The 26986-nt window shown below is 39.4% G+C and overlaps 1 protein-coding gene across 2 annotated transcripts; it reads left to right on the forward strand.

Annotated features, from left to right (window-relative positions):
• The first annotated feature begins 164 nt into the window (after positions 1-164).
• Positions 165-26986, forward strand: scn1laa (sodium channel, voltage-gated, type I-like, alpha). Of its 2 annotated transcripts, XM_068704127.1 has the most exons (27): positions 165-465; positions 3733-4048; positions 4423-4541; positions 4725-4814; positions 4909-5037; positions 6780-6871; positions 8206-8439; positions 9094-9157; positions 9302-9443; positions 10324-10530; positions 11453-11722; positions 12840-13211; positions 14628-14754; positions 14873-15111; positions 15209-15382; positions 15475-15831; positions 15979-16458; positions 18517-18649; positions 18751-18905; positions 19193-19366; positions 19473-19595; positions 20644-20916; positions 21056-21112; positions 23005-23142; positions 23290-23394; positions 23501-23771; positions 23892-26986. In XM_068704127.1, the coding sequence occupies exons 2-27, from the start codon at positions 3785-3787 to the stop codon at positions 25082-25084; spliced, it is 5982 nt and encodes a 1993-aa protein (XP_068560228.1). In that variant the 5' UTR covers positions 165-465; positions 3733-3784; the 3' UTR covers positions 25085-26986. The 2 variants fall into 2 exon arrangements, with proteins under 2 accessions (XP_068560228.1, XP_068560220.1); XM_068704119.1 differs by lacking the exons at positions 165-465; positions 3733-4048; positions 4423-4541; positions 12840-13211 and having other exon boundaries at positions 4731-4814.

Genomic DNA, 26986 nt, shown 5'->3' on the forward strand with positions numbered 1-26986 from the left:
CACACACACACACACACACAGAGAATTTTGCAACACAATCTGATTCAAAGTTGTGGCTTTAGCTTTTAGTTTCGGATACACTCCGAATCGACAGCATCTGTATTCCCGACAATTACGCACGATAATGTCCACCACATTATCATCTCTACTGCCGTTCTGTGATCTCTGCCCTCACTTGGTACCCAGGAACATCCGGAAGCACAGCAGTACAGTAGCCTACTCTGTCTGTGCCGCGTGGAGGGGCGGATGCAACCAACTATCTCTCTCTTTCTCTCTCTCTCTCTCTCTCTCTCTTTCTCTCTCTCTCTCATGGTTTTGCAGTTGAAATCGTGGAAATTAGCAGTTCTGTATTGGAAGAAGCGTCAAAACACCTTAAACGGACGGACGGACGGGTTTATTTTATACAACATTTAGGCTCTTCCACGCCAATTTTATCGTTCACCTGTCGAGGAGGGAACACTAAAAGTGAGTTACCAGAATATCTTAAAGTTGTTTCTGAGTGCCTGAGTTCGAGAGAAATTGGTCTGAAATTGACAGAAAAGTAAAAAGTCTGTTGTAGAGAATACAACTTGTAACTTTGCATTTCTATCTATCTATCTATCTATCTATCTATCTATCTATCTATCTATCTGTCTGTCTGTCTGTCTGTCTGTCTGTCTATCTATCTATCTATCTATCTATCTATCTATCTATCTATCTGTCTATCTATCTATCTATCTATCTATCTATCTATCAAATACATGGATTAATATGTCTGTTTTGTGTCTATGTCATTATGTTTAGAGAACTGTGCCGAAAGAGTTTCACACTTAGGAGGAAGCCTCTTTGTATCACATTCTATCAAATTGTGATGTCATCTTTTACGATGTGTTGATGGCCTGTATGGGAAAAAAAACATGATTGATCTAATGTACTTCATGTTCGCAAAGACTAGAGTGCAAATGATGGGCTACAATATATAACAGAACTTAATGGGTATGGCAGCAATTATTAGCCCACACATCTTCTGCTTCCTGCTTGCATGACTGTCAACATCATTATTAGATTGCTGTCAATTAGAGATTAGACCATCCTGTTTTCTTTCTATCCAGACTGCACACACAAACACACACAAACACACACACACACACATGGAGAGAGAGAGAGCATCAGTTTGTATGTAAAACCGGAAATTTATGACAGGGAACTATGTTCTCACAGCTCTTCATCATCAGCTAGTTCGCCAACGCCCTGGATGAGCGAGATCTAGTCCCTGATCCTGTAGTCTGTGAGAGGCAGCAGCAAGCATTAGTTGTGTGCTATTAGGAGCTTTAAGCGTGTTGGTCCCTTGGGAGTCCATAGATACTGAATTGTGATCACTCTGTATAAGTCTGCCTTGCTTATGTGATTTTTGTTGTGAAGAAAGCCTTGTGGACAGTAACAGTGACTGAGCGGTTTAAAAAAATGCAGAGATTCTTCTGGAATATCGTACTACACCTTATGTCTCTTTTTTGACCTTTGTAAAGGTCTGCTTGTCTTTATTTTGTAATGCAGGCTGGTTTGAAGTCTGCTTTCAATAATCAATTTCAAGATGTGGGCAATTCTGAAGGCACAATACTGAAGGTAGAAGCACTAGAATGTGGCGATAACGTAGGCCGCTTTGATGTGCAGAGCAAACACACTGTAGCATGCCATGCTTTAGTTTATTCATCACAATGATATTCCTGTTTTGGAAAATGCTTTTTCTTTAACTGTATAACCAAAATATATATGATTTAACCCAAATTAATGTCAATGGAATTGTGTTTTTATACATCTGTCAGACAGTAGCTTTACCCAGCAATAGTTATTTTATCTGGATGTCTAGAAGCAATAGGCTACAGTCTGTCACAAATATTTGACCTATTCAAAGTACTGAGAAGTCTTTTGAGGTCAACAAAATTAAGTTTTGCAATAAGAAGTAATGTACATGAAATGTTCAAGCTGAGCTTCTGTTTGTTACTGTGTGAGCGTTTAATATGCTTAAAGGTGTATCAGGTGGTCAGTCATCATTTAAAGCTCATCAGCAGGACACAGTTCAATGTATGGCGAATAGCAAACACCGAACTAATGTGTTGACATTGTGTTCCAGTGAGAGTTGAGGGAAACAAATGTATCCATTTTAATCTAGTCGGCACAAGGTCACGATGCTGACAGGTTGCAGATAAATTAAAGTGGGACTATCTGAAGCTTCAAAGTGGCAGCTCATATCTCAAGTTGTGTGTAATGAGTTGGGAATAGATTGACAGAATGATGCATGCCTCTTTAGAGGTTAGTCGCCACAGGTTGACCTTGTTAGGTTAACATCAAACCAAGGTTTATTTTATTTAATGAGACGTTATAAGAGGGTTGTCTTGTTGTTTCAGTGTCGCTCCTCAATTGTTTAGCTGTTACTTTGTACTAAGACTAGATTGTATTCCTCTAAGAGTTCTAGGCTTAAGTTAGCCGTGAGCCCGTGACTATGCTTATGGAGTTATATGGAGCATTGGAGACAGTTGTCTTTTAAGATCATGAACATCACAGGTACGTCACTCGATGCTTTAGGCTCAGTACTTACTGTACCTTACATTACAGTATGCAAACAACATGTGGTGCCCTGTAAAAAAGGGCTACACTTCTAACACTAAACTGTAATGGAATATACTTGCATCACATGTATTTGTTATTCACTCATAAAGACCACAGCAGAGCAGAGTAGTGCCACCAACAATAACAACAACAACAATAACAACAACAACAACAACTAAGTAGAATGTTATCCTAAAATGATTTAAAGAAACAGCACTCAGCTATACAATACAATCACTTCATGAGAAACATTAACCAGTATTTTATGTGAAATGTGACTGGAAATGATATTGAACTCTGGTCCTAAATGGTTCACTTTTATTTCAAAAATGTAAGATTAGAAAGCACACATGTCATTGCTGTTTTGTGTCTGTTGTTTCTCTCAGTGTAAACCTGACCTTGAAGTAGACTTGCAAACAATGCATACAGACATATATTAAAAGTCAAGCTTTTTTTTTTTTTTGTTGGGCTTTCCTTTGTTGTTGCAATTACGTCACACATGTATAACCCAGTGCTGTGGGCAGTTGATTGACCACTGTGTTTATGATTGATTTCTTGCATCACAGACACACTGGGTGGAAGTATTCTATTACACTGTTACATTCAGATCAGACAAATGCTCTCAGTAGCAGGGCACCCAGAGAGATGCAGTGCAGTCGGTAGTGCATTCATATTTAATACTGCATAGGTCTGCCTAACACATCATACCAGTCAGGCCTATTAGTGGGATTAATCTATTCTCCCCTGTCTTAGTGCTCTAAGGGGAAAGTAGACTCTTTTGATTTTGAAGGATGGCATAGAGGAGCAAGAATCTCACCTGGAATTGATCATTGTCATGTCAAATCTTAATTTTATCTGCAGATAATTAGATCTAATTTTACCATAGCTGGCATGAATGTAGTTGTATGACACCCATATGTAGGCACATTACAGCCTGCCACTTCCTGAGGTGATGATCTCTGGCCAAATAACAGAACCACACCCACCTTCCTCTCCTCTCCATTTAAAGCAGTTATAATCTGCCAGTAAAAATTTGCTGCCAGAAATACTTAAAAAGTTTTTTTCAAAAAACAATAACATTGCATATTGGATATAACTCAGTTGTTAACCTCCAATCAGAGCTAATTATCTGTTCTGACCCCTCAGGCCTTTCTCATGTTAGAGGCTAGCTGTTCACTCTGAAAGCGCAGGATGAAAGATGGCACAGCTGCTTGTACCACCAGGTCCAGACAGCTTCCGCCCCTTTAGCCGTGAGTCCCTCAAAGCCATCGAGGGACGTATCACGGAGGAGAACGCCAAGAAGCCCAAGGCAGAGAAGAAGAAACGCAAAGATGAGAATGCGCTCAAGCCCAGTCGTGAGCTGGAGGCGAGCAAAACCATCCCTTTTCTGTATGGGGACACTCCTAAAGGCATGGTGTCGACACCGCTGGAGGACCTGGATCCCTACTACTGCAATCAGAAAGTAGGTCTGCTTGATTTCAAACTTGAGCATGAAGTCTAAAGACACACATTTAGCTTTTTCTTAACTGTGTTAAGACGTAGATATTATATGATGCACTGAAATGAGGATTCGCTCATCTGGCACTGCATGCAGCTGCAAGCGGCTTTGAATTTTAGATAACAGGACAACCAGGCCAGTAAAAAGGATTTCTGTGACGTTCGTCAGCAATATACAAAATGTGATCAGTGATTTCTACAGTGAAATGTGTTCTGTAAGTCATCAATTACTCTTTGATTAGTAGTTGGAAGTAGCCATATGATACTATCATTTATTATTTGTGCAAACTATAATGAGATATTGCAAGTATTTTATACACATCCCTCTTTTTCTGTCAGACTTTTATAGTAGTAAACAAAGGAAATGTCATCTTCCGCTTCAACGCCGCTCCTGCCTTGTACCTCCTGAGCCCCTTCAACCTTCTTAGAAGAATATCAATAAAGATTTTGGTACACTCATATCCTTTAATGTAGATATTAATCTGATAAGCATGAATCATGTTTATGTTGAGCCCATACTACTATCCTATTCTATATGAACTGTATACATTGCCAACTTGTGTGAGATTATGATAAATATTTTTTTTTTTAAAGTGTTAATTCCCCAATAAAAAAGTGGCTTCCTTGACAACTGACTGCAAATTGTTCAGTATGTTGATCATGTGCACTATCCTCGCTAACTGTGCAGTTATGACACTGAGTGGACCGCCTGACTGGGCAAAGAATGTAGAGTGAGTTTCCCACGAATTACACATTGAATTCAATGCTCAGGTTATATAAATATAAAAATGCATTTTGGTTTAACTATACATTTTTTTCCAACAGGTACACATTCACCACAATCTATACGCTTGAATCCGTCATTAAAATTTTAGCTCGAGGATTCTGCATAGGGAAGTTCACCTTTCTTAGAGATCCCTGGAACTGGCTGGATTTCAGTGTAATTGTCATGGCGTAAGTACATTTACAATAATGTTTGAACACTTGTTCCTTTCCCCATATGTTCCTTTGTTTAGACAACAAACAAGTTGAATGTTTTACTGGTTTCACTGTTGGTAACAAAAGCAAAAGTTTTGTCAAAATGTGTTCCTATTTGTTCCAACTCACAAAGGCTCTGCCCTCTACTGAATAAAGGGTAACACTCTCCTCCAATCACGAGCACTCATTTTCCTACTGAAAATATGCACAAGCGTAGCTGGCCAATCAGGACATGCCTACCCAAATGTGTGCGAACCCCACAGTATACAAGACACCCCTGTCTGCCATCGCACTCTACACGCAGGGTTGCCGGTTTTGCTCAGTGGGGTGAGTGTCAAGGGCATATGTACGCCGATGTCGTGGTCGAAAAAGATTCGGGGTTAGACCTAAAATGTTCCTGGCTAAAGCCCGATGCTGACATCGCCACTGCTTGTCAGATCATACGGTTCTATCTCTTGAACAGGACTGGCTCATTTTCAGGGTCTGTACTTGCTTGAACGACACAGGACTGGTGAACTGGTGGGTGGGTGTCAGTCAACATGTCCCCGTGCTCTTTGATGAACCAGGCAATGTTGTGTGCAGCGTGTCTGCTGCTTGTCTTTTGACCTCTGCAGGGTTAGGCCATGGCTCTTCCCAGTTTAGTTGCATACTACCTGGGCTGGATGGGCCCCTCTAGTTCTCCGCTGTGGCGACCTATATTATAAACACGAAGGGCTGTGGCCACTTACCTTTAGTCGAGCACGATCAGTGTGGTTAGGTCAATGTAATGTTACATCAGAGCGTGCATTCAACAGGTTTCACCCCCTGTACCCATAGAGTCTAGTAGAGGGCGGAGCACGTGTGTTAGAACACAGGTTACGATATTGTAACCCTAGTTCTATAAGCACAAATGGAGCTCTCTACTAAAGGGGCCCTGCCACTTTTACACTACTCGCTGAAGATGGTGTAAGATAGTTTGGCTGCAAGGTGTGCTGCATTATATACTGTGGGATTTTCTGGTAGGCGCGTCTTGATTGGCCAGCTACACAATTTTCAATGACCAAATGCGTGCTTGTGATTGAAGTGATTGAGTTTTACCCATAGAGTCCAGCACTGGGCTCTGCCTGTGCTTACAGAACTAAGGTTACAATATTATAACTTTCATTACTTATTATTTATATATATATTACCAGTTATCATTGAGTTCAAAGCAATTTGTTAGGTCTTCTTCTATATATTTCTTACAGTAAACAAATCACAAACCAATACCTGTCTGTGGCACTCAGCAACAAGCCCATTTGTTCCTAAGAAGTAATTGGTTTTAAAACAACTCACAAATATATTGTTTCATTTTTAAAACAAGCTATATAATTTCCTAAAACAGCTGGACACAAATATGTCTTAAACAGAAGTGGATAGTGGAGTTGTTTGACAGCACTATACATTTTGTTGAAAAAGGTCTATGGCACAAAGGAAATTGTTGGTTTTGGTCTTTTTTGGGGATTTGTCGACAATAAGAACAAAAAAGAATATCACCAGACTTATCCTTTAAGTTTGTATCACAACTGTAACCTCATTATCATTTTAATTGTATCCAATGTGCATGCCTCAGTGTATAGTGTTTCTGCTTCATCTGATACTGTTTGTACAAAAATGTAATTAACATTGTTGGCTTCAATCTATGTTACATGTATTTTATCTCAGTCAATATTTCATATTAATTCTAAGTTTCCCTGCAGGTATGCAACAGAGTTTTTAAGCCTAGGCAATTTTTCAGCGCTTCGCACATTCAGAGTGCTAAGAGCTTTTAAAGCTATTTCAGTTATCCCAGGTAAGCAGTGGGAGCAAGTGCATGTTAGCTTCTTGCACGATTTTCTCCGGCTGCCTCTCAACCTCCCCTCTTCCAATTTCCGCCCCTCCTGCTGCAAATGCCATGACATGTAGGCTGGATGCTGCCGCGACCCCACCTTTCCACCTCCTTATCACAGATATGTCACAAAGTTGTTTCAGCAAACTGAACATCCACAATCCTAAAAACTATCTTGGGCATCCCAGGTGAGAGCTAGTTCAAATGGTTGTGTCAGATCTTCAGGCCTTTAATGGATCAGTTTCTGAGTCCAGCTGTTTGACTCTTATGTACAGTGTAGCCACTGAAATCCAAAATCTTAAACAAGCAGCAAAATTCAAGAAATGTTCTTGTGTGTTTTCCCACCGTGGGATCTACAGGTTTATACCATATTTAGTTTGCATAGTAACTCTGTGAGATCTGTGCCATTTGCTTATGTGTTTCTTGTACTATTCCTTATTAGCCATTCGCTTCTCTTTGCTTGTGGTTAATGAAGGCATCTGTGGTGAGGGTGTGTCCTATTATTGTTGCATGTACATCATTGCTTACATGCATGATCCTAATTTTCTGTGTTACTGTCTGATTACCACATTGAGCCTCCATGGTTCCAAAAAAAGGGGGTGGCTAAAGAATTTATTTCCTGCATTTCTATGTTTGCTATTAAAACATCAAATAGCCTAGTTGTGAAGGATCTTTATCTCATGGCTTAAATTATAGTGGAAATAATAATAAGAGATGAATGTTTTACTTCAAAGGAGAACTCCTACTTTTTTATACATTAAAGTATGTTTACAGGTCTTGAGGAGTACTATACAATATGTGAAAAAGCTACATAAAGCCTATTGTGGCTACATAGGGAAAGGCGCAGAGTTTGATAAATTGCTTCAAGTGTTGTCATTTGAGTTATCACTGGGGCTAATGACTACAAGTTTGAAAATAAAAAAATGTGGAAGTGTGGAGTTAGAAATAAGTGAGCATACCAGATCTCTGTAGGCCTGACGCCTGCAGCTTGAGCTCACATTAGTTGCCAATAGCATAACACACCCAAATCTCTAACAGAACTGTTCAATTGCATTGTGGGTGATGAAGGCACCAGATTTTGAAAAGGAAGATGCCTGGAATAAATAAACAATGTCTGCTTCAATTACCTTTTTTATTCAAATGTTCCATTGTCAGTACATTGATAAATCGGTAGAGTACTCTTTTAAAGACAGAGCTGGCATCACTTGTTATTGTTTGCATGCCTGTATGCCTGCTGTTGATGTTGACAGTGGATTTTATTGACTACTTAGAGTAACAAGTGATACTGTATCTGGCAGGCCTGAAGACCATCGTTGGTGCATTGTTCCAGTCAGTGAAGAAGCTTGCAGATGTGATGATTCTCACCGTCTTCTGCTTAAGCGTCTTTGCCCTCATAGGGTTGCAACTGTTTATGGGTCTTTTAAAGCATAAGTGTGTACGGACAATTGATAATTCAACCTCATTCAATGAAACTGACACGAATGGAACAGAAACAAGCACATTCGACTGGAAAGAGTACACGCTTAATACCAGTGAGTATTTTACTTTCCTCTGTTCTACTTTGTGTTGGTGTTAACTTGATCCTGCACAAAAAACAGCAACACAAAAATCATCAAATATATTACCTATGTAAAAGGATAATTGAGAAGTTACGTAATTTACATTTTCTTTCAAATGTCACCACTTTATTAGGTAAACCTCTTAAATTGAATGCTGTCAAGTATCCCCTTAAATATATTCCATCTATGAGAGGCTTTTCATATTTAGTTTTTCTTGACATTGCGTCAGACCTACATTACATTTATGAGGCTATATTTAATGATACTGTTACAGTATTGGACTGCATGATATTGAGAGATGTAATATTTTGTTATCCTCATTGGGGTTGAAAAAACATTAGAAACTCTAGAAACACTATTCATTATAATGCCTCCTACTTCAACAACACCACTAAACAGCCTCAAAAATGGCCATAGAGTTGAATTGACACCTTTCTGGCCCAGTGTCTACTACAAGATTCACAGAGAGATTATTTTTGTAGCGCTCTTCTACTGGATTGCTTTAGATTGTGGAAGTGTACCCATTAAAATTATAATCATATAATATTATGATTCATTGCTGATCTTGGACCTTTTTGCAACCCCTGCTGACAACGAAATGTGTGAATGTCCTTCTTTTCTCATCAGGTAATTATTATTACCTTCCAAACAAACGAGATCCATTGCTTTGTGGAAACGGCAGTGAAGCGGGGTAAGCGCATTCCCAACTTGATACAACATAGAATGTATATAATCCTTGTATGATGCATCTGTTTCTGCATTAACATTACCATACAGTGTGTATAGGGTGAAGTACAATTCCGTCTGACCTTTACAAACTCTCTGTTTGTTGCAGGCAGTGTCCAGAGGGGTTCACTTGCATCAGAGCGGGAAAGAACCCAGACTATGATTACACCAGTTTTGACTCATTTGGTTGGGCATTCCTCTCTCTGTTTAGACTGATGACACAGGATTACTGGGAAAACCTTTACCAGCAGGTAGGCAGTGGGTCTTTTTTTTGTCAGTCAATTTAAAGATCACTCGCATCTGTCATTCAATGAGTGAGTAGTGTGACGATGAGCAACCTCTGTAAGGCTAACTCCAAAAAGTGCTTGATTCCATTTGTGTCATCACTAAAAAAATACTGAGCCCTGATATTTTTAACAGATATTTTAGATTACTAAGTAAAATCCTTGATTTCATCAATGAAATTTTTATTTAGTGCAGAGCTTCCTGTATAGCTCTGTTTTGTATAAAGCTAACTACTTAACCTTGTGTGTCTTTCTTGGTCTTTTGGTTGCTCGGTGACCCTGTTAGAAGAGCGGTGGCTTGTTTAATGGCAGGTTGATGAAATGTTTGACCTCATGTATGGTGGAGGATGCTGTATTTGTATGGTCCGCTTCTCTAAATACATAAAGAGGCAGTGCTTGCTGTGTTAAGGTGGGGCTCTGTAAAAGACAAAGCATTCTCACATTACAATGTTGGTATTAAAAGTGTTCAAACAAACCTCTAAATGAAGTGCAGGTGCATCTTGGTCAGAAGGAACAACGACGAGTCTGTGACTCAGGCAAACATAACGTGAATGGCCTTCAAGGCAAATAGGTGTCCCCTGAATAGGCTTGTAGTATCAGTAAGTAAAGCAAACAGTAATACAACACTGCACTGTATGTAATTGTATGACCTGTTTGGTACAACAAGCTATTTTATGTCGGTGTCTCTTGGTTATATGGATCAGTGATTATTTTTTTTTGTCACTACAGCAAAGTTCACAGGGTATTTAATCTATTTAATTTAATGTTATTAAATTTGAAGTAGGTTTTAGGATAAAAGAAAAGTTAATAAGTAAGTAAGTATACTGCTACATTGTTTTCCTTCCAGACATTGCGGGCAGCTGGGAAGCCCTACATGATCTTTTTTGTGCTGGTGATATTCCTTGGTTCCTTCTACCTGATCAACCTGATCTTGGCAGTAGTAGCTATGGCCTACGAGGAGCAGAGCCAGGCCACCATAAAGGAGGCGATCGAGAAGGAGGAAGAGTTTAAGGCCATGCTTGAGCAGCTGAAACGGCAGCAAGAGGAAGCTCAGGTACAGGACAATCAAATATTCCGACTGATTCCATTTAAAGAACATAAAGTTAGGATCCATTTGACTTTCTAAAATTTAAAATGGCTGATTCCAGTATTTCTAGACTTTAAATCAGACGATGATTTCAGACCAATAATTAGATAAATATGATTATATGATAATAGTGATTCAGCATTTCTTCACCAGAATTTCAGGCTTCAGACCTTAATGTTGGGAAATCAATATTACATAATAAATATTGACTACAAAATAGTAAATTAACTTTGTACTTCATAACTAAAAACATTTCCAGACGGGATGGGCTGGGGGTCTTTAAATCCTGGCTACAGCCCTGACTATTATATTGCTGGAATATTTTTGCTGATGCATTAATATGTAAATGGTATTTTATTGTTGTGGTTGATTGTGGTGGAACTAATTAAGCTATTTTGAATGTACAATTTGAATCTGTATATTACTAATATAGTAACTAAAGCTGCCAAATAAATATAGTGGAGTAAAAACTAAAAAATTTCCCTCTGAACTCTAGTGGAGTAGAGGCAGCAGAACATGGAACTACTGAACTAATTTTAATTTGTACTACATTCCACATTTTCCGCGGTTGCCAATTGCCAATCAATTTTGAAAGTTGCTGGACCAAAGACACTTTTTTGTTTGGATTTGGTTATGAATCTGCATCCTGTAATTTACCCCCCTCAGACCTACAGGATTGTCATTTTAATGCTTTCTTCCAAATGCTACCCAGCCATTGTGTGATTTTTATAACAGTAAGATATATTCTGTTTCCTTCTGATTCCAGAAAGATATGTCAGTCTGCAGATTGCAGTTGAACTTGCCTTTTTGACAATGTTGTCATCAAAAACTGAAGAATGTATCATACGATTCTCAGTTGGTATTTATTGCCCTCTCTTTCCTCTTCTAGGCAGCAGCAACAGCAGCTGCAGCAGAGAGTGGGGAGGCCAGCGATAAAGTCACTGGCCCTGAGAGCTCCTCTGACACCTCCAAGCTTAGCTCCAAAAGTGCCAAAGAGAGACGCAACAGACGAAAAAAAAAAAAGGAGGAGGAGGGCAAAGGGGCTGATGAGAAGGTTCCTAAATCCGAGTCACAGGACAGTATGAGGAAAGGTCGCTGTCGCTTCACTGTGGATGCAAACCAGCTCAACTATGACATGAAATGCTCATCCGCACATCAGGTTCAGTATTATCTATCAGTATGAAAACAGCGATATTCCGCTACCTATGTATTGTGAACTGTTGCCCTGCTTTCAGCGTATATGTCCCCAACCCTAAAGACAATATTCTGCAGTGCTTTTCCCATAATTTTTTACTTGTGTATCTACATTACGGTAATTCTGAATCGGTCAAGAATACAATTTCAATAATTCAAAATTTCATCTTAATACCTAAAGTATTTTTTCCGTTTACAATTGCACCAAATGGAGAAATACTGACTCATCTACTGACAGACAGTAGCAGTGCTTGAAATTCATGGTTCCTCAAGTGACAACAAAAACAAAATGGGATAGCATCAGGAGAGATCAAAACTCCAGTCTGTGATTACTGTTCTGGCAGATGTGTTCAACGTTCTTTCAATAAAACAACTCGCTGGCTTTTGCCAAGCTCTTTCCAGAGCTCTGAAAATGAGTGACAAGCGAGGAGAAGCAAATGGATAGATAATGTGATTATTACGCTTACATTACAGCCGTCAATAGTTGTGAGCAATTCCAATGTCATACCAAGTGTTGGATTATAGAACATCCATTATGTGAAATTCAACATATTTGCTAACTTTTCTAATCCTTCATGAGTTGCTTACAAATTTAACTTAGCAATACTTCCATGCATGCAATTAAGACCAATGCAACGTTTTTCTTTTCATCATTGGTATCGTCATTGACATCATTATCATCATCATTATCATCATAATCATCTTCTTCTTTGTCATCATCAACTTCTTGTACCAATCATCATCAAGATGCTTTTTTTATTTAACAATGTTCTTCTTTACATTGCTTATCAGTATCCTGAACACCATCATCATCATCTATTCACTTTTTCTTCTTCATCACCATCATGATCATCATCCTTACCATTCTTAGTCATCACCAACATGTATTTTTAATTTTGCAGTTGCCTTTCAGCCCTCACCGGCATCATTATGACCATCATCATCCTTATCAGACCATTTTATCATCACCTCATGGCAGAAATCCCTTTAAAGTCATTTGCACATATGACGATCGCTGTCATCTCCGTTCTCTCCTCTTTGCGATCAGCATGTATCCACTGAAGAATATCTTTTTCTTCTAGTCCTTTCTGAGTTTTCGTGGACCCCTCTTCTCATCCAGACGGAACAGCAGGACCAGTCTTTTCAGCTTCCGAAGCCAAGCGCAGGACATAGGCTCAGAAAATGAGTTTGCCGATGATGAGAACAGCATTTTTGAGGACAACCTGAGTCGGAGGGGCTCTTTGTTTCTTCCCAGGAGTTGTGATCGACGCAGCAGCAGTATGAGCCAACGCAGTTACTTGTCGCATCTCCTACTTTCACCCAATGGGATCAGGCACAGCTCTGTAGACTGCAATGGCGTTGTTTCTCTGGTGGGTGGGAATTCACTCCCATCGTCACCTGTGGGGCTCCTTCTGCCTAAAGTGACGGTAGATATGGCCTCCACTGGAGACAATGTAAGAAAGGCTTGTCTATCCCCAATAGCCCTATTTAATTTCCTTTAGCCAAATCCGTAGCTCTATTTATTTAATTTTTTACTTGTTTTTCTTTGTCCTTTTCTCACACTGTGCTTTGTACTGTGTTCTATAATGTGGAGGATATTGTAATAGTAGCAAAGCACCAAAGTCCATTACCATGCATGCAATAGTTGTCGAGATTTTTCACTAAAAGACAAAAATGCAGCTAGCGTAAAATATAAGCAACTTGAAGGGTGCGGTCAGTAGAGTGCAGAACCCCGCCAGGTGTGCACATCTCAGCTCCGTCTCAGCTTCGTCTCAGCTCCTGTTCGCAGGCGTCACCGCGACTTGAAGCATTTATTTAGGCTTCAAGTCTTCTGAGCAAACTGTTTTCTACCACTGTGTATCTGGCTGCAGAGCACAGCTGAGGGGTACTCAACGGTTTGTGTACGGGTAGTTCAATTAGCGCAAACGCATCATCCAAAACAATAAAGGTGAGCAAACTGTTTTCCCCGGCTGTGTCTCTGGCCGCAGAGAAGCGGCTGAGCGGCAGCGACGCACTCAACTGTATGATCATTTGCGGCCCCTATAGGCCACGGGCCAGTTAAGAGTAGTGAGTGAGGAGTCAGCAGTGAGCGGCCAATATATGGCAGTATCACACAGGCAATAAAAGGTAAACTATGAAAAGTGTGAGTCACTGCAACCACCTGCAGTCCTTGAGCATGCAGCCCAAAACATTATGCAGTTTACTGCAGTGGTATGCAATATTAGCCATGGACAGACTCACTCCAGCACACACTGACACACGCACACATGATCAATCTCATGAACCTCCTGGAGGAGATTGAAGACATTTTCAAACTTTGGGGATGAATTGGTTGGTATTTTAACTCAACTATATACTATTACTATATATTTGATAAAGTGGAGCGAAATTTCCGTGACACACTGGAGGGGGAGTGGTACACAAGGCTTCTCTCCACCCTTATTAGACACGAGAGCTTTGGTGGATGCTAAAGATAACTTTTATGTGGTAATGCTGTTTTTAATGGTCAGAAATGACAAAAGCTATTACTAGTCTTACCGTTACACTTTTGTTTATTGAGCTACGCTGGTTGTCAAGCATAACTGTGGCTTCTGACCATCTGACAGGCTGCCATTTTTGTACTAAAGTTATCACGTACTGTAGGGCTTAACTGTACAATTTCCTTTTTGGAGTCAACCTTGTGTAGAAATAAATTACTTTTTAATGCACAATTCCCTTTGATTGTTTCTTCCTTTTACTTGTACAGCTTTGCATTGTAATTCAAAACACTGACACTTGCATTCACGTTTGTAGCTACTGTATATTCATGGTAACATGTAACTTATTTTTTGTAGCACAGTATCATCTGTAACAATCATTTCTATCTCCAGGCGGACACCACTGACACAGAGTACAGACAGGCCAGTGGAGACCAGGAGTTTATGGACTTCCTCGAGGGCCCAGAGGCCAGACAGAGAGCTCACAGTATAGCTAGTGTCATAACCAGCACCATGGAGGGTAGGTGTGGTACATCATGGCATGAGTATCCCATTTTGAGATTATCTTTGGTATTGAAAAAAAAAAGTTATTTTCAGTTAAAAATATATTTTGTTTTTCCATCACTTGTGTGCATCAGAGCTTGAAGAATCGAAGCAAAGGTGTCCTCCTTGCTGGATTGATTTTGCCCACACCTTCCTCATCTGGGAATGTTGTCCAGCATGGCTGAAGATCAAGAGGGTGGTTAAACTAATTATGATGGATCCATTTGTGGACCTAACCATTACCATCTGCATTGTACTCAACACATTGTTTATGGCCATGGAGCATTCTCCAATGTCCGACGGTTTCATCAATATGCTGTTTGTGGGCAATGTGGTGAGTGGATTGTAATTGTAGAGTACAATTTTTTTTTTTGCAAAATAGTTATGATGTTTGTTAATGATCAGCATTTCTGATTTCTGTTTTTATAAAGATATTCACTGGCATCTTCACGGCTGAAATGGTCCTCAAGATCATTGCTTTGGACCCATACTATTACTTCCAGGAGAGATGGAATATTTTTGATGGAATCATTGTCAGTGTAAGCGTGGTGGAGATTTGCCTGGACGGAGGGGGTAGCATGTCTGTTCTGAGGTCATTCAGATTGGTAAGTCTATATGTGTCATATAGCCAATATGTTCCGGTGCATTTTGTGTGCCGAAAGATTTAAAATGATGTGTTTTCCTTTTGTTTTTACAGCTGAGAGTATTCAAGTTGGCTAAATCGTGGCCCACACTTAACACACTGATCAAAATAATTGGTAATTCAGTGGGAGCTTTGGGCAACCTGACGATTGTGTTGGCCATTATCGTCTTCATCTTTGCTGTGGTTGGCATGCAGCTGTTTGGAAAATACTACAAGGACTGTGTGTGTAAAATCTCTAAGGATTGCACTATGCCCCGTTGGCACATGAATGACTTCTTTCATTCATTCCTCATTGTGTTCCGAGTGCTTTGTGGAGAGTGGATAGAGACCATGTGGGACTGTATGGAGGTGGCTGGGACCCACATGTGCATCACTGTCTACATGATGGTCATGGTTATTGGAAACCTTGTGGTACATCATCATCTCTTATGGTCAATTCATGAGTCCAACTTGTCCAATCCATGATTCAGTTTTATAACTACACACATTTTGTTGTTATCATAAAGTACAATAGCTAAAAGATGCAGTCTTACATGAAGTCATGTCGTTATCTGATAGGTGCTGAACCTGTTCCTGGCCCTGCTGCTGAGTTCATTCAGTGCTGATAATCTGGCAGCGCCGGATGATGACAAGGACATGAACAACTTGCAGATTGCCATTGGACGGATTCACAAAGGCTTTGCCTATGTCAGGTCCCTGCTTCGAAGTAGATGCAACAGTGTCTGTCTCAGGAGGAAGAAGAAATGGAAGGGTGAGGACAAATCTCTGGATGAGCTCCACAAACCTTTAGGACCGAATGGTGTCCCCAACCATACCATCAAAGACTATCCTAAGAATGGAAATGGGGATGTGACTGGAGTGGACAAAAATGGAGACAAGTACATAGTCAGCAGCAAGAGTGATGATTCTATAATGTCTTTCATCAACAATCCCAGTCTGACTGTCACAGTTCCTATTGCTGTGGGAGAGTCTGACTTTGAAAACCTCAACACTGAGGACTTCAGCAGTGCCTCGTCTGATGCAGCAGGATGCCATATGGTAAGGATGCTGTTGTGAATTGGTCCAATTGGTCTCTCAAAGTGCCTTTATGGTAAGAAATAAGTTGCTCATTTAAGACCTTTAAAGACTTTTCAGCTATGTTAATGATGTGTGATAGACTACAAAGGATTTCAGAGTTGGTTGTGGTTCTTGACAAACATATTTGTTGTTCTGGCTGAGTGATTTGATCTGTCGCAGTAGTCACGTTGAAGCACTTTGCCCATAGTCCACGACGATGAGGTATGAGCGTGTTAGGGGGCATTTCCCTGAATATCCTATATACCATGAGAGGCCATATAGACAGGAAAGCGTAGATTACATTATGTGCCATTTAAGTCTGAGTGCTTGGGAGCTGAATCCTCCTCTTAGGGGGTCTCTTTGTGCTTCGCATTGGAGGAAAGCTCACAGTGTGAAAGAAAAAAGAAACACACTGTCTGTCCATATGATTCTTGTTGCTTTACTTTGTAATTTTTCTTTTTAAAATTGTGTCTCAACTATCAATCATTGTTGCCTGCAGGCAGAATTTTATGTGAAGATTTGTCAGCAAAGTCGTTGCTGCTTGCTTGCTGCTGCTTTACATGCTCTCAATGTTTTAGAAGACTCGTAAGAACACTTTACTCTACATTTCATTTTTTTTCACTTTTTAACAGAACACACATTCTTTTATGACCTTACTTCATTCACTCTGCAGTCCTGAATTTGTATTTCATTCGATGCTGGAATATTTTCATGTTTTTATATTCAAACATCAGTAAAAGTCAATTTCATTTAAATACAATTTATTTTAGTTTTGTTTCATTCTCTGGGGTTATGAGATATTTGTGATTTTGCATCATGCCATCAAATCCATTTAACTGCAATGAGGCATTGCCCAACCAGGATATTTGTCATTGTAAAATAACATAGTGGTTTTCTAATTGCAGCCCATTCATACAAAGGCTTTCTGCAAACCATGTTATAGATATTTAAATCACACTAAAGGAATCACAGTTTACTCTTGAATTTGCTGAAGTGCATCTGACAGAAATAGAATGGATGGATTGAAGCACAAACCATCAACACATTGACTTTAGTGTTCGCAGTATATCGCACTAACATGCTTACATCATTCCCTGCAAGACATCAGCTGGTCCCAGGACAGCCAAGTGCTCCTGCATTCTCCAGGAAGGCATTCAAGCTGGTTTCATCTATCAGCTATTAGGAGACACACCCTGTAAAAAGCAATACAACAGCAGACTGAGGGAGAGACCATGTGGCTACTGTACAACACTGCCAGTCTGTAAATCTCCTATGATATTTAGATCATTCTGCATTATTAAATGTATTTATTTTTTATTTTTCATAGAACTGGCTGTAAACAACAAGTACTGTGCAAATCTTGTGTGTCTCTAATTGGCTAAGCAAACATTTGACAAGTGATGCTGGCAGACAGTTGTAGTGTGCTCTTATCTTTTTACCCTTGTTTATCTAAATGAATAACATCAACGATATAATTTTAGAAATGTAAAATGATAGTGACTAATCAGTGTCACCATCACCTTTGGTATAATGTCCTGTCTTTGAGAGTCTGGTATCCTCTATGAGAGACAACACTAGCAGCTGTAATGTAGACTTTTAATTGCTTTCTCTGTTGACAAGCACTCAACTGGTGTTCTTCTGTTAAGTCAATGATGATGTTTTTATTTAATCATTATTATTATTTAGACATGCAGATGCTTTTTCATTTCAACATTTAAACATAAGACTTGAGAAATTGATTTATGCATGCTCTTTATTTCATCCATCTTACATTTGAATCAAACTTAAACTAAGTGCATGTCAGTGATCCTTGTGAAGACCAACAACCTTAAACAAGACAAACAGCAGACATCAAATGTCTTGTGCAAGTCTCCTGGTATTTTATGAATATTTTTGGATGAAAATAACTTAATTTTAAAGAGATATGGAGTGCATGAATTGTGTGGACAGACAGGTGCTCAGCATGTCAGCCTCTTACATTTGCCATGGCTCTGTTATGTTTGCTCATCGAACACCGGTTTTACTTGGCTTCATCCACAGATTGTAGATGACGATGGCCAGCTCAGCTCCTCTGAGGGCAGCACAATAGACTGTGGGCCAGGCGGGGAGGGAGGAGAGTCTGTGGACTTTGAATTGGAAGAATCGATGGAACCTGACGCCTGCTTTCCTGATGGTAAATACTACTACAACCACCACTTAACCTATGGCCTTGGTGTTAATCTAATATTTAATATTACACTGGTAAATTACCATCTCTCCTTTATCTCTGCTCAGGCTGTGTGCAAAAGTTCAAGTGTTGTCAGGTAAATGCAGAAGTGGGCTGGTGGAAGGTGTGGTGGATGCTTAGGAGGACCTGTTACCGGATCGTGGAGCACAACTGGTTTGAGAGCTTCATCATCTTCATGATCCTGCTAAGCAGTGGAGCACTGGTAAGACAGGAAGATAAATGTCGATAAAGTTGCTTTTGAACACCTTATTCATTTGGGTGCTCTCATGTATTTACATATTGTATCTGGCATCTCTCGTCAGGCAGTAGATTCTAAAACTGTTGTAATTAAAGAGCATTTTGATTTCTTTGAGTTAGCGCAGTCTAATCTTACAAATATAGAACAGTTCTCGTTCTCTGTAAAATAAGGTCAGGATATTGAATAAGATGTATTTACTTTATTTGTATTCATATTTACAATGAATTACTCGCTGTCATTTACACATCCAGGCATTTGAGGATGTCAACATTGAGAAGATGAAGACCATTAAAATAGTGTTGGAATTTGCAGACAAAATCTTCACCTACATCTTCATTCTGGAGATGTTACTGAAGTGGGTGGCATATGGATATGCCAAGTATTTTACAAATGCCTGGTGCTGGCTGGACTTCCTCATTGTTGATGTAGGTTGAAACACCTCTGCTTACACAGAAATACTTGTACACTTACTTTTTCAAACAATTCTTAGGTTGCTGTTTCTTAAGACATTTGTTTGTGCATGTGTTCTAGGTCTCACTGGTCAGTATGGTAGCCAATGCCATGGGATATTCTGAACTCGGTGCCATCAAGTCTCTGAGAACCCTGCGAGCTCTGAGGCCACTGAGAGCCCTGTCACGGTTCGAAGGCATGAGGGTAAGAGTCACTGGATTTACACTGTCACCAGCTCACTGCACTCTGCAGTCTGGTAAAGAGCAGCATAAAGCTCTATAACTTTGCAAAACCTAGTAAGCTGATAACATGTGTTGCTTGTAAATGAAGCATTCCTGTCCTTCCCTAATCCTCTTTCTCCAGCTGTTTGTCCTCAGGTTGACTCTGTTTGTCATTTATCTTTCTTTCAATTTAACATGTAATTATGCGCCACTGATTTTTGATTAAAGGAATAGTTTTGCATTTTGTAGAATGCGCTTATTTGCTTTTATGCCGAGAGTTCGATGAGAAGTCATATGAAGTCATATGAGCTGACCACCTTCTGGCTCCAGCTTCATATATCAGATATCAGATAGATATAATCTGTTAAATATCAAACTTTAACTTATAAATTTAGCCATATCTGTTGTAACATCTCATACCATTACAATATCTTTCTGTGCAATGCACAAATCCTGGTCTAAACAGGGTTTGCCCACTTATGCAACCTAAAGGGGAGTGTGTCAGCTTCTGAAATCAATGTGGCATGTATTGATTGTTGCTTTCATGTTGTGGTGTTTTAGCTCTTTACAGCAGTGTTAAGACGATGGTCTTTCCTCATGTAGTAGCTAATGAATTTCCTCATTTGCATGAACAGCTTTTCATGTGCACCAGAAGTGCTTTATTAATTTCCAATATAATTTCACCGTACAGTAAGCAAATGTTGTGGTGTTATCATGCCTCTAGAAGGTGTTCTTTTTCAGTGTTTCTCTAAAATGTAGTTGTAAGCACTGATGCAACTTTTAGAGACAGTAGAGAAATGCGTTGGTTTCCTGCCTCTCCTCCTAACTCTTTTCCCACCTGCATGCACAATCATTGTATTTGAGCTGTTGGTCATAGCTGTGATGAGCTCATGCTGATGTGTATGTTGGTACTGAAACATTCACTCTTGTGTTTTCCTATTCTTACCATTACTCAAGTAGTGTTGTGCGTCAATTCTACATCCTGTGATTTCTGCTGTTCAGATGGATTATGTTTATGTGTTGCTGTGCAGGTGGTTGTCAATGCCCTGCTTGGAGCCATTCCTTCCATCTTCAATGTGCTGCTGGTATGTCTCATCTTCTGGCTCATCTTCAGCATCATGGGAGTCAACCTATTTGCAGGAAAGTACGGCCATTGTGTCAACAGAACCTCAAATAAGGATTTCCCTCGAACAGAGGTGAAAAACATGACAGAGTGTAACAATTTGGGCAAAGCGGCACGCTGGAAGATTGTCAAGATCAACTTTGACAATGTTGGCATGGGTTACCTTGCGTTGCTGCAAGTGGTAAGTAACTGAGCACAAGACAATTGGTGATTTAAGCTTGTAAATACATTATTTGCTGTATTGGTGGAAAACGGGAAGCTATGTAAAGATCAAAGGGCTAATACAATATTTTTTGTGGATATCGTTAATTTCTATAAAGGCTACATTCAAGGGCTGGATGGACATCATGTATGCTGCTGTGGACTCTGGAAACAAGGTAATACAATTTTTGTGTAGCCCATCCTGTTTGTTACTTTTTATAATCGCTCTTATAATATCACAATACTTTAATAAATTATAATACTTGATCCGTAATTATCTATCTAAGTAAGGAAGATTGAAAATAGCTAAACATAAATAGATATTTAAAAATGAATACAATACACAGTGTTGCTATCTGACAAAATATATTTGCTTCTTGTCTTTTAATGAATTACTTGTTTTTCACTCTGACATTAATTTAGTTTTTTATTTTGAGATTGTCCATGCAAAATTGAATAACAATCAACATATTCAACACATTTCATGCGCTCGTCAAATATGGCAGCTTGCTTTCTTCAAACTAAGATGCTCTACGCAACCTGCAAGCGTCAGTTTTGAACGTGTCAATTTCCGCTTGTCTGCACTGCAATGCACTGTCTTTTCAAAATGATCTTCCGTGTTCCCAGGAAACAACTTGGTTAGGTTTGAGTAGTGGCGGTCCGTGCATTTTATACCTGGGCCTTCACTGCTGTCCTCCAATTGAACCATCTCCTAATAACCTCATTATGACGCCACAGCTACTCTTATTATTTGTTTTGTGTAAAAATGAAGCTCAACACCTACAAATACACTAACCGCAGAGTGCAGATACATGAATACGCAGAGTGTGTGTCTCCTCTCTTCTCTGACTGCAGCTGTGACTGCTGCGCGAGGCTACTGTGAGACTAACCAGCTGTAAGTGCTTTGGGGCGGCTCACGGCAGCACCCGCTGGTCATTCACGACAGTAACTGCAGAACGATACGTGCTTTCACGTCAGAGTCAAAACACCAGAAAAGTCTCCAATAACAACACCAGAAAAAGTCGCTAGATTAGTCGATTTATGGACGCCAGTGATGACTGTCAAGTCTCCCCAGTTGTACTTCTTGAATACGTTTTAATGCATTTGAGGGCTGAAAATGTCCGCTCGACAGAGGCAGTAGATATTGGGATTGTCACCGCCCAACATGTCATGCTAGCCCACTGACCGATCACGTACTTGTAGGCCAGCTAGAAGGCTCTGGCATGTCAAAGAATATGCCCAACATGTCAAACTAAAAATCTGATTGGTTGAAGACTATAACAATCAACAATATCGTCCCCATTTACTTAAACTACAAAGGGATTCACTTGTGAGTCTGAAGGCCTCTGGCCTCTCTTCATAGAGACATAGAGGTGAAATCTGATTGGATAAAAAATAAACAAGCTGCATCCAAAGCAGAGCAACAGAGGAAGACAGTAGCTGTGCAATGAGAAAATAAGCTAATGGGAAAAAAATTCTAATACATGTAGTGTATTTATGAAAAATAATGAAATTATAAAATAGCTATAACTTTGTGATTCTGTCTAGGCCATCAGAGAAGGCTTTGCTGGCCCTGACGGCCCACCACTGGGTTTGAGCAACAAAAGTACTTAGTTAGGTTTAAAAAAAAAGGTTGTAGTTTGTTTTTTACTTTACATTAAGTAGGCTACGGTTTGCAGCTGAAGTAGAGTTACGTAGCATTTTAACCAAACACCCCAGCTCCTTTACTTGTAAATCAAATAAGTAAATAAATACATTTTTATTGTCGCACATACACTGCATAGCACACAGTGAATTTTTAATCCATACTAGTATTAGGAGCAGTGGGCAACTATTATACAGCACCAGCAAGAAGCGACAAACCCTTAATCATATCCCAGTTTCAATTGTCATTATTAACTTATTTATTACAACAACATGAGTTTGTTTGGCTTCACTGTAAACAAATACACGACAGGTGTGGTCCATAAGTGTTCAATGTATGTATGAAATCGCACTTGCTGTAAGCACCAGTTGCCAAATCAATGTAATAATGTACTAATGTCTCCATTATCTGTCACTATTATAGGCAGGAGACCAACCAGAATATGAGATCAACCTGAAAATGTACTGGTATTTTGTAATTTTCATCATATTCGGAGCCTTCTTCACACTCAATCTCTTTATTGGTGTCATCATTGACAATTTCAACCAGCAAAAGAAAAAGATAAGTATCAAATCTGCTGTCTACATTTTTTGGTATTTATTACTTGGTATTCTGACACAAATGCAATATTTAATAGTATTACTTTTAGTTTTTCTTTCTCCTCATCACCTTTGCTGTGATTTAACATTTCTCGCATCCCATGTTTACTTTGGAGGCCAAGACATCTTCATGACTGAAGAACAGAAGAAATACTACAATGCCATGAAAAAGCTGGGATCAAAGAAACCACAAAAGCCTATTCCTAGACCATCAGTATGTAACTTTAATCATGACTGCATCTAATCTGTATTACAAATCCAATCCTTGTTTCATAGCACCCAACATGTACTTGTGTTTCTCTGCCTTGTGTCTATTTCAGAACAAACTTCAAGGATACATCTTTGACTTCACCACAAAACAAGCATTTGACATAATAATAATGGTTCTAATATGGCTTAATATGGTAACCATGATGGTGGAAAGTGAAGATCAGTCTCCTGAAAAGGACAAAATTCTCCACGACATTAATGTAGTATTCATTATCATTTTCACTGGAGAGTGTTTGTTGAAGATGATCGCACTTCGCCATTACTTTTTCACAAATGGTTGGAATGTATTTGATTTCATCGTCGTCGTCCTGTCAATCATTGGTATGACTCGCCTGTTCACTGCAGTGCTCAAATAAATTCACATCATTCACTTTGTCAGTATATGTCTGTGTATTGTTTACAATCAATTTTAATAGTTTTTTTCTTGCTTTCTTTCCTTAGGTATGTGTCTCTCAAACATAATCGAGAAGTATTTTGTTTCACCAACCTTGTTCCGAGTCATCCGCTTGGCCCGGATTGGCCGCGTCCTCCGCCTTATTAAAGGTGCCAAAGGAATCCGCACACTCCTGTTTGCCTTGATGATGTCACTTCCTGCCTTGTTCAACATTGGTCTCTTACTCTTCTTGGTGATGTTTATCTATGCCATCTTTGGCATGTCAAACTTTGCTTACGTCAAGAGGGAATCAGGCATCGACGACCTTTTCAATTTTGAGACATTTGGCAACAGCATGATCTGTTTGTTCCAGATCACCACTTCAGGAGGGTGGGATGGTCTACTTGCTCCCATTCTCAACAAACATGAAGATGATTGTGACAATAGCACAGAGCATCCTGGTAGTAAAGTTAAGGGAGACTGTGGGAATCCTCCTGTGGGCATCACCTTCTTTGTGAGCTACATCATCATCTGTTTCCTGATCGTGATCAATATGTACATTGCAGTTATCCTAGAAAACTTCAGTGTGGCCACTGAGGAGAGCGCGGACCCACTAAGTGAGGATGATTTTGAAACGTTTTATGAGGTCTGGGAAAGGTTTGATCCTCATGCAACGCAGTTCATGGAGTACAATAAACTGTCAGATTTTGCAAATGCTCTGGACCCACCATTACGCATAGCCATACCTAACAAGATGGAACTGATCTCTATGGATCTACCCATGGTGAGCGGGGAACGCATTCACTGCCTGGACATCCTGTTTGCGTTTACAAAACGTGTTCTGGGCGAGGGTGGGGAGATGGACATTCTAAGGGGGCAGATGGAGGAGCGATTCATGGCCTCCAATCCTTCTAAATTGTCCTACGAACCCATCACTACCACCCTCCGCCGCAAACAGGAGGACACATCAGCCACTATCATCCAGAGAGCATTCAGGGAGTATGCAAAGAAACATGCTGCAACGAATCCCTCTGACAGATCCAGTGATTACATTCAAAAGGATGAAACACACATTGATAAAGGGGATCTTGTCACAGGCAAACCTCAAGACATTTCTAGTGCCGATAAAAGTGAACTGACACCTTCAACAGACCCTCAACCTTCATGTAACAATGTGACAACAAACGGAAAAAACAAATATGAAAAAGACAAAAGTGAAAAGGAGGTTGAGGGCAAAGATGTCGGAGAGCAATATAAGTAAAATAATGCTGGAGATGCAACAAAGACATTTTAATTAATGACAAAATGTTTACAACCTTTGAAAGTGACTAAGTCATCCATAGACTCCCCTCCTTAGTCTGGATATCTATGCCAAACTGACCATGCTTACTTGAGTCTAAAAGTTATAGTGTAAAGTGGCTCATACAGACTGTAGTTGGACAACTTTGGCTGTGTTCAGGAGCAAGGATGCCTTTTGGCTGTATGTGCTGCAGTGTTCTGAAAGAAACAGTAGTTAATGCTTTAACTTCTATTGCAGCTAGTTCTGCTATCCAGTGTCTTGAATTATTGTTATATCACTGACTGTTGTATTACTTTACCTACCTTTTATTCAGGCAGAGAAAAAAAACAGTTTTTATGTTATTACTTTAAGAATTCATAGTTTGATTAATTTAATTTTTATACACTTTTTTTTTTTACTTTTCAAAAGGGTTGTTTCTTCCAGGGTAGTCTTTACAACAAGCAGCACTGCCTCAAGGCTAGTCTTGCTTGATGCTTAGAATACTTGACAAATCCAAGAGACCATGTTGGAGTTGCTGCAGTTAACTGGATATGTAGACCTGCATGAATGTTTCTCCATGATTATGCATGCCAGAGTGTACTATTTTCATCTTCTGCTTCATTGTGTGAAAAATACAGACACGACATGGCTGTTTTTTTAAACATTACAGAAACATGAGATTATTCTACAGTCCAAACTAATCTGGTTGAGTATGTTTGATTATCAGTGTCAGAGCAGTAACACTTGGCAGAAATACTTTGCACATTCAGTTTGTTGAATCATCAAAATCATTCACATACGTCATCTTAGCCTGCTGTGTGCTGTGTACCATTTACAATATTACTTATTATGTACAGATTTGATATGTAACTGTGCTAAAAAAGGGTTAGCATTTCAAAGCTGGCGATTTAAGAAAAAGCATGTTGTTTTCACACTGTAACTGACCCTGTTATAAATTTCCTCGCTCAACCACACATTTACGTCAGTGTGCTCCAGGAGGAGGTCGTCTATGATATTGTCTATTTGTAGGACAGCAGCATCACTTCAAATTTTTGACTTCAAAATACAGGTCACCTCCATGTGTCTACCTTTTCCTCATTGTGTCTGATTTCTTTCATAGTTGTTTTCCATGAAGAAATTATAGAATGTATGGAAGAATTACTATTTATCACCTGTGATATGAAACCAAATATATTCTCCATGATCTGCTGTATTCATGCAGACAGAGATACTATACATTTAGCAGGAGCTGTGAGGGGGAAAATGTAAATGGATGGTACTTTAACTTCATAAGACAAAGCTCTATGTTTGATTACAGGTGATGTTATATGACTGTGTTGTCTAAGCTTTACTTTACTTTTCAACCTTTAACTGCATTTTTTTCTTTGGAAATGGTGACCTGTACGTTTTTTTGTGCTTTGTAAACTGTTTTTTCACAGTTTACTTCTCAATCTTTATCATGATAAATATCTAAGTTGAATGAAAGACAGCTCAGAATATTCTGAATGATTGTCTCAAGGACATGGCATCACACATCTCATGTTTCCTACTTCTGTTTACATTTTATATTGGCAGTTTTGTCACATTTGTTAGCTTCTCCCATAGCTATGACAACCCCCCTAGACTGTACCACAACCTCATCTGTTGTTCCATGTTATCAAAGTATAATTCCATTAATGTAAGTATATTTTGCATGTAAATAAAACGTCCACTACTTACACTATACTTTATGCATAACAAAAGAATGTTTTGATGACATAGAATTTAACATCTCCCATCATTTATATGCATAATGCTTGTAGTGTATAAATAAACTGCATGCAAGGCACTGCTATAACCCATTTCAGTGAAATGCCAAAAGAATAAAGATGACATGTACCTCAA

Source organism: Cebidichthys violaceus, unplaced genomic scaffold, assembly GCF_023349555.1.
Source record: "Cebidichthys violaceus isolate CVI_PGR_0920_01 unplaced genomic scaffold, fCebVio1.0.p SCAF_11, whole genome shotgun sequence".
NCBI classification, from domain to species: domain Eukaryota; kingdom Metazoa; phylum Chordata; class Actinopteri; order Perciformes; family Stichaeidae; genus Cebidichthys; species Cebidichthys violaceus.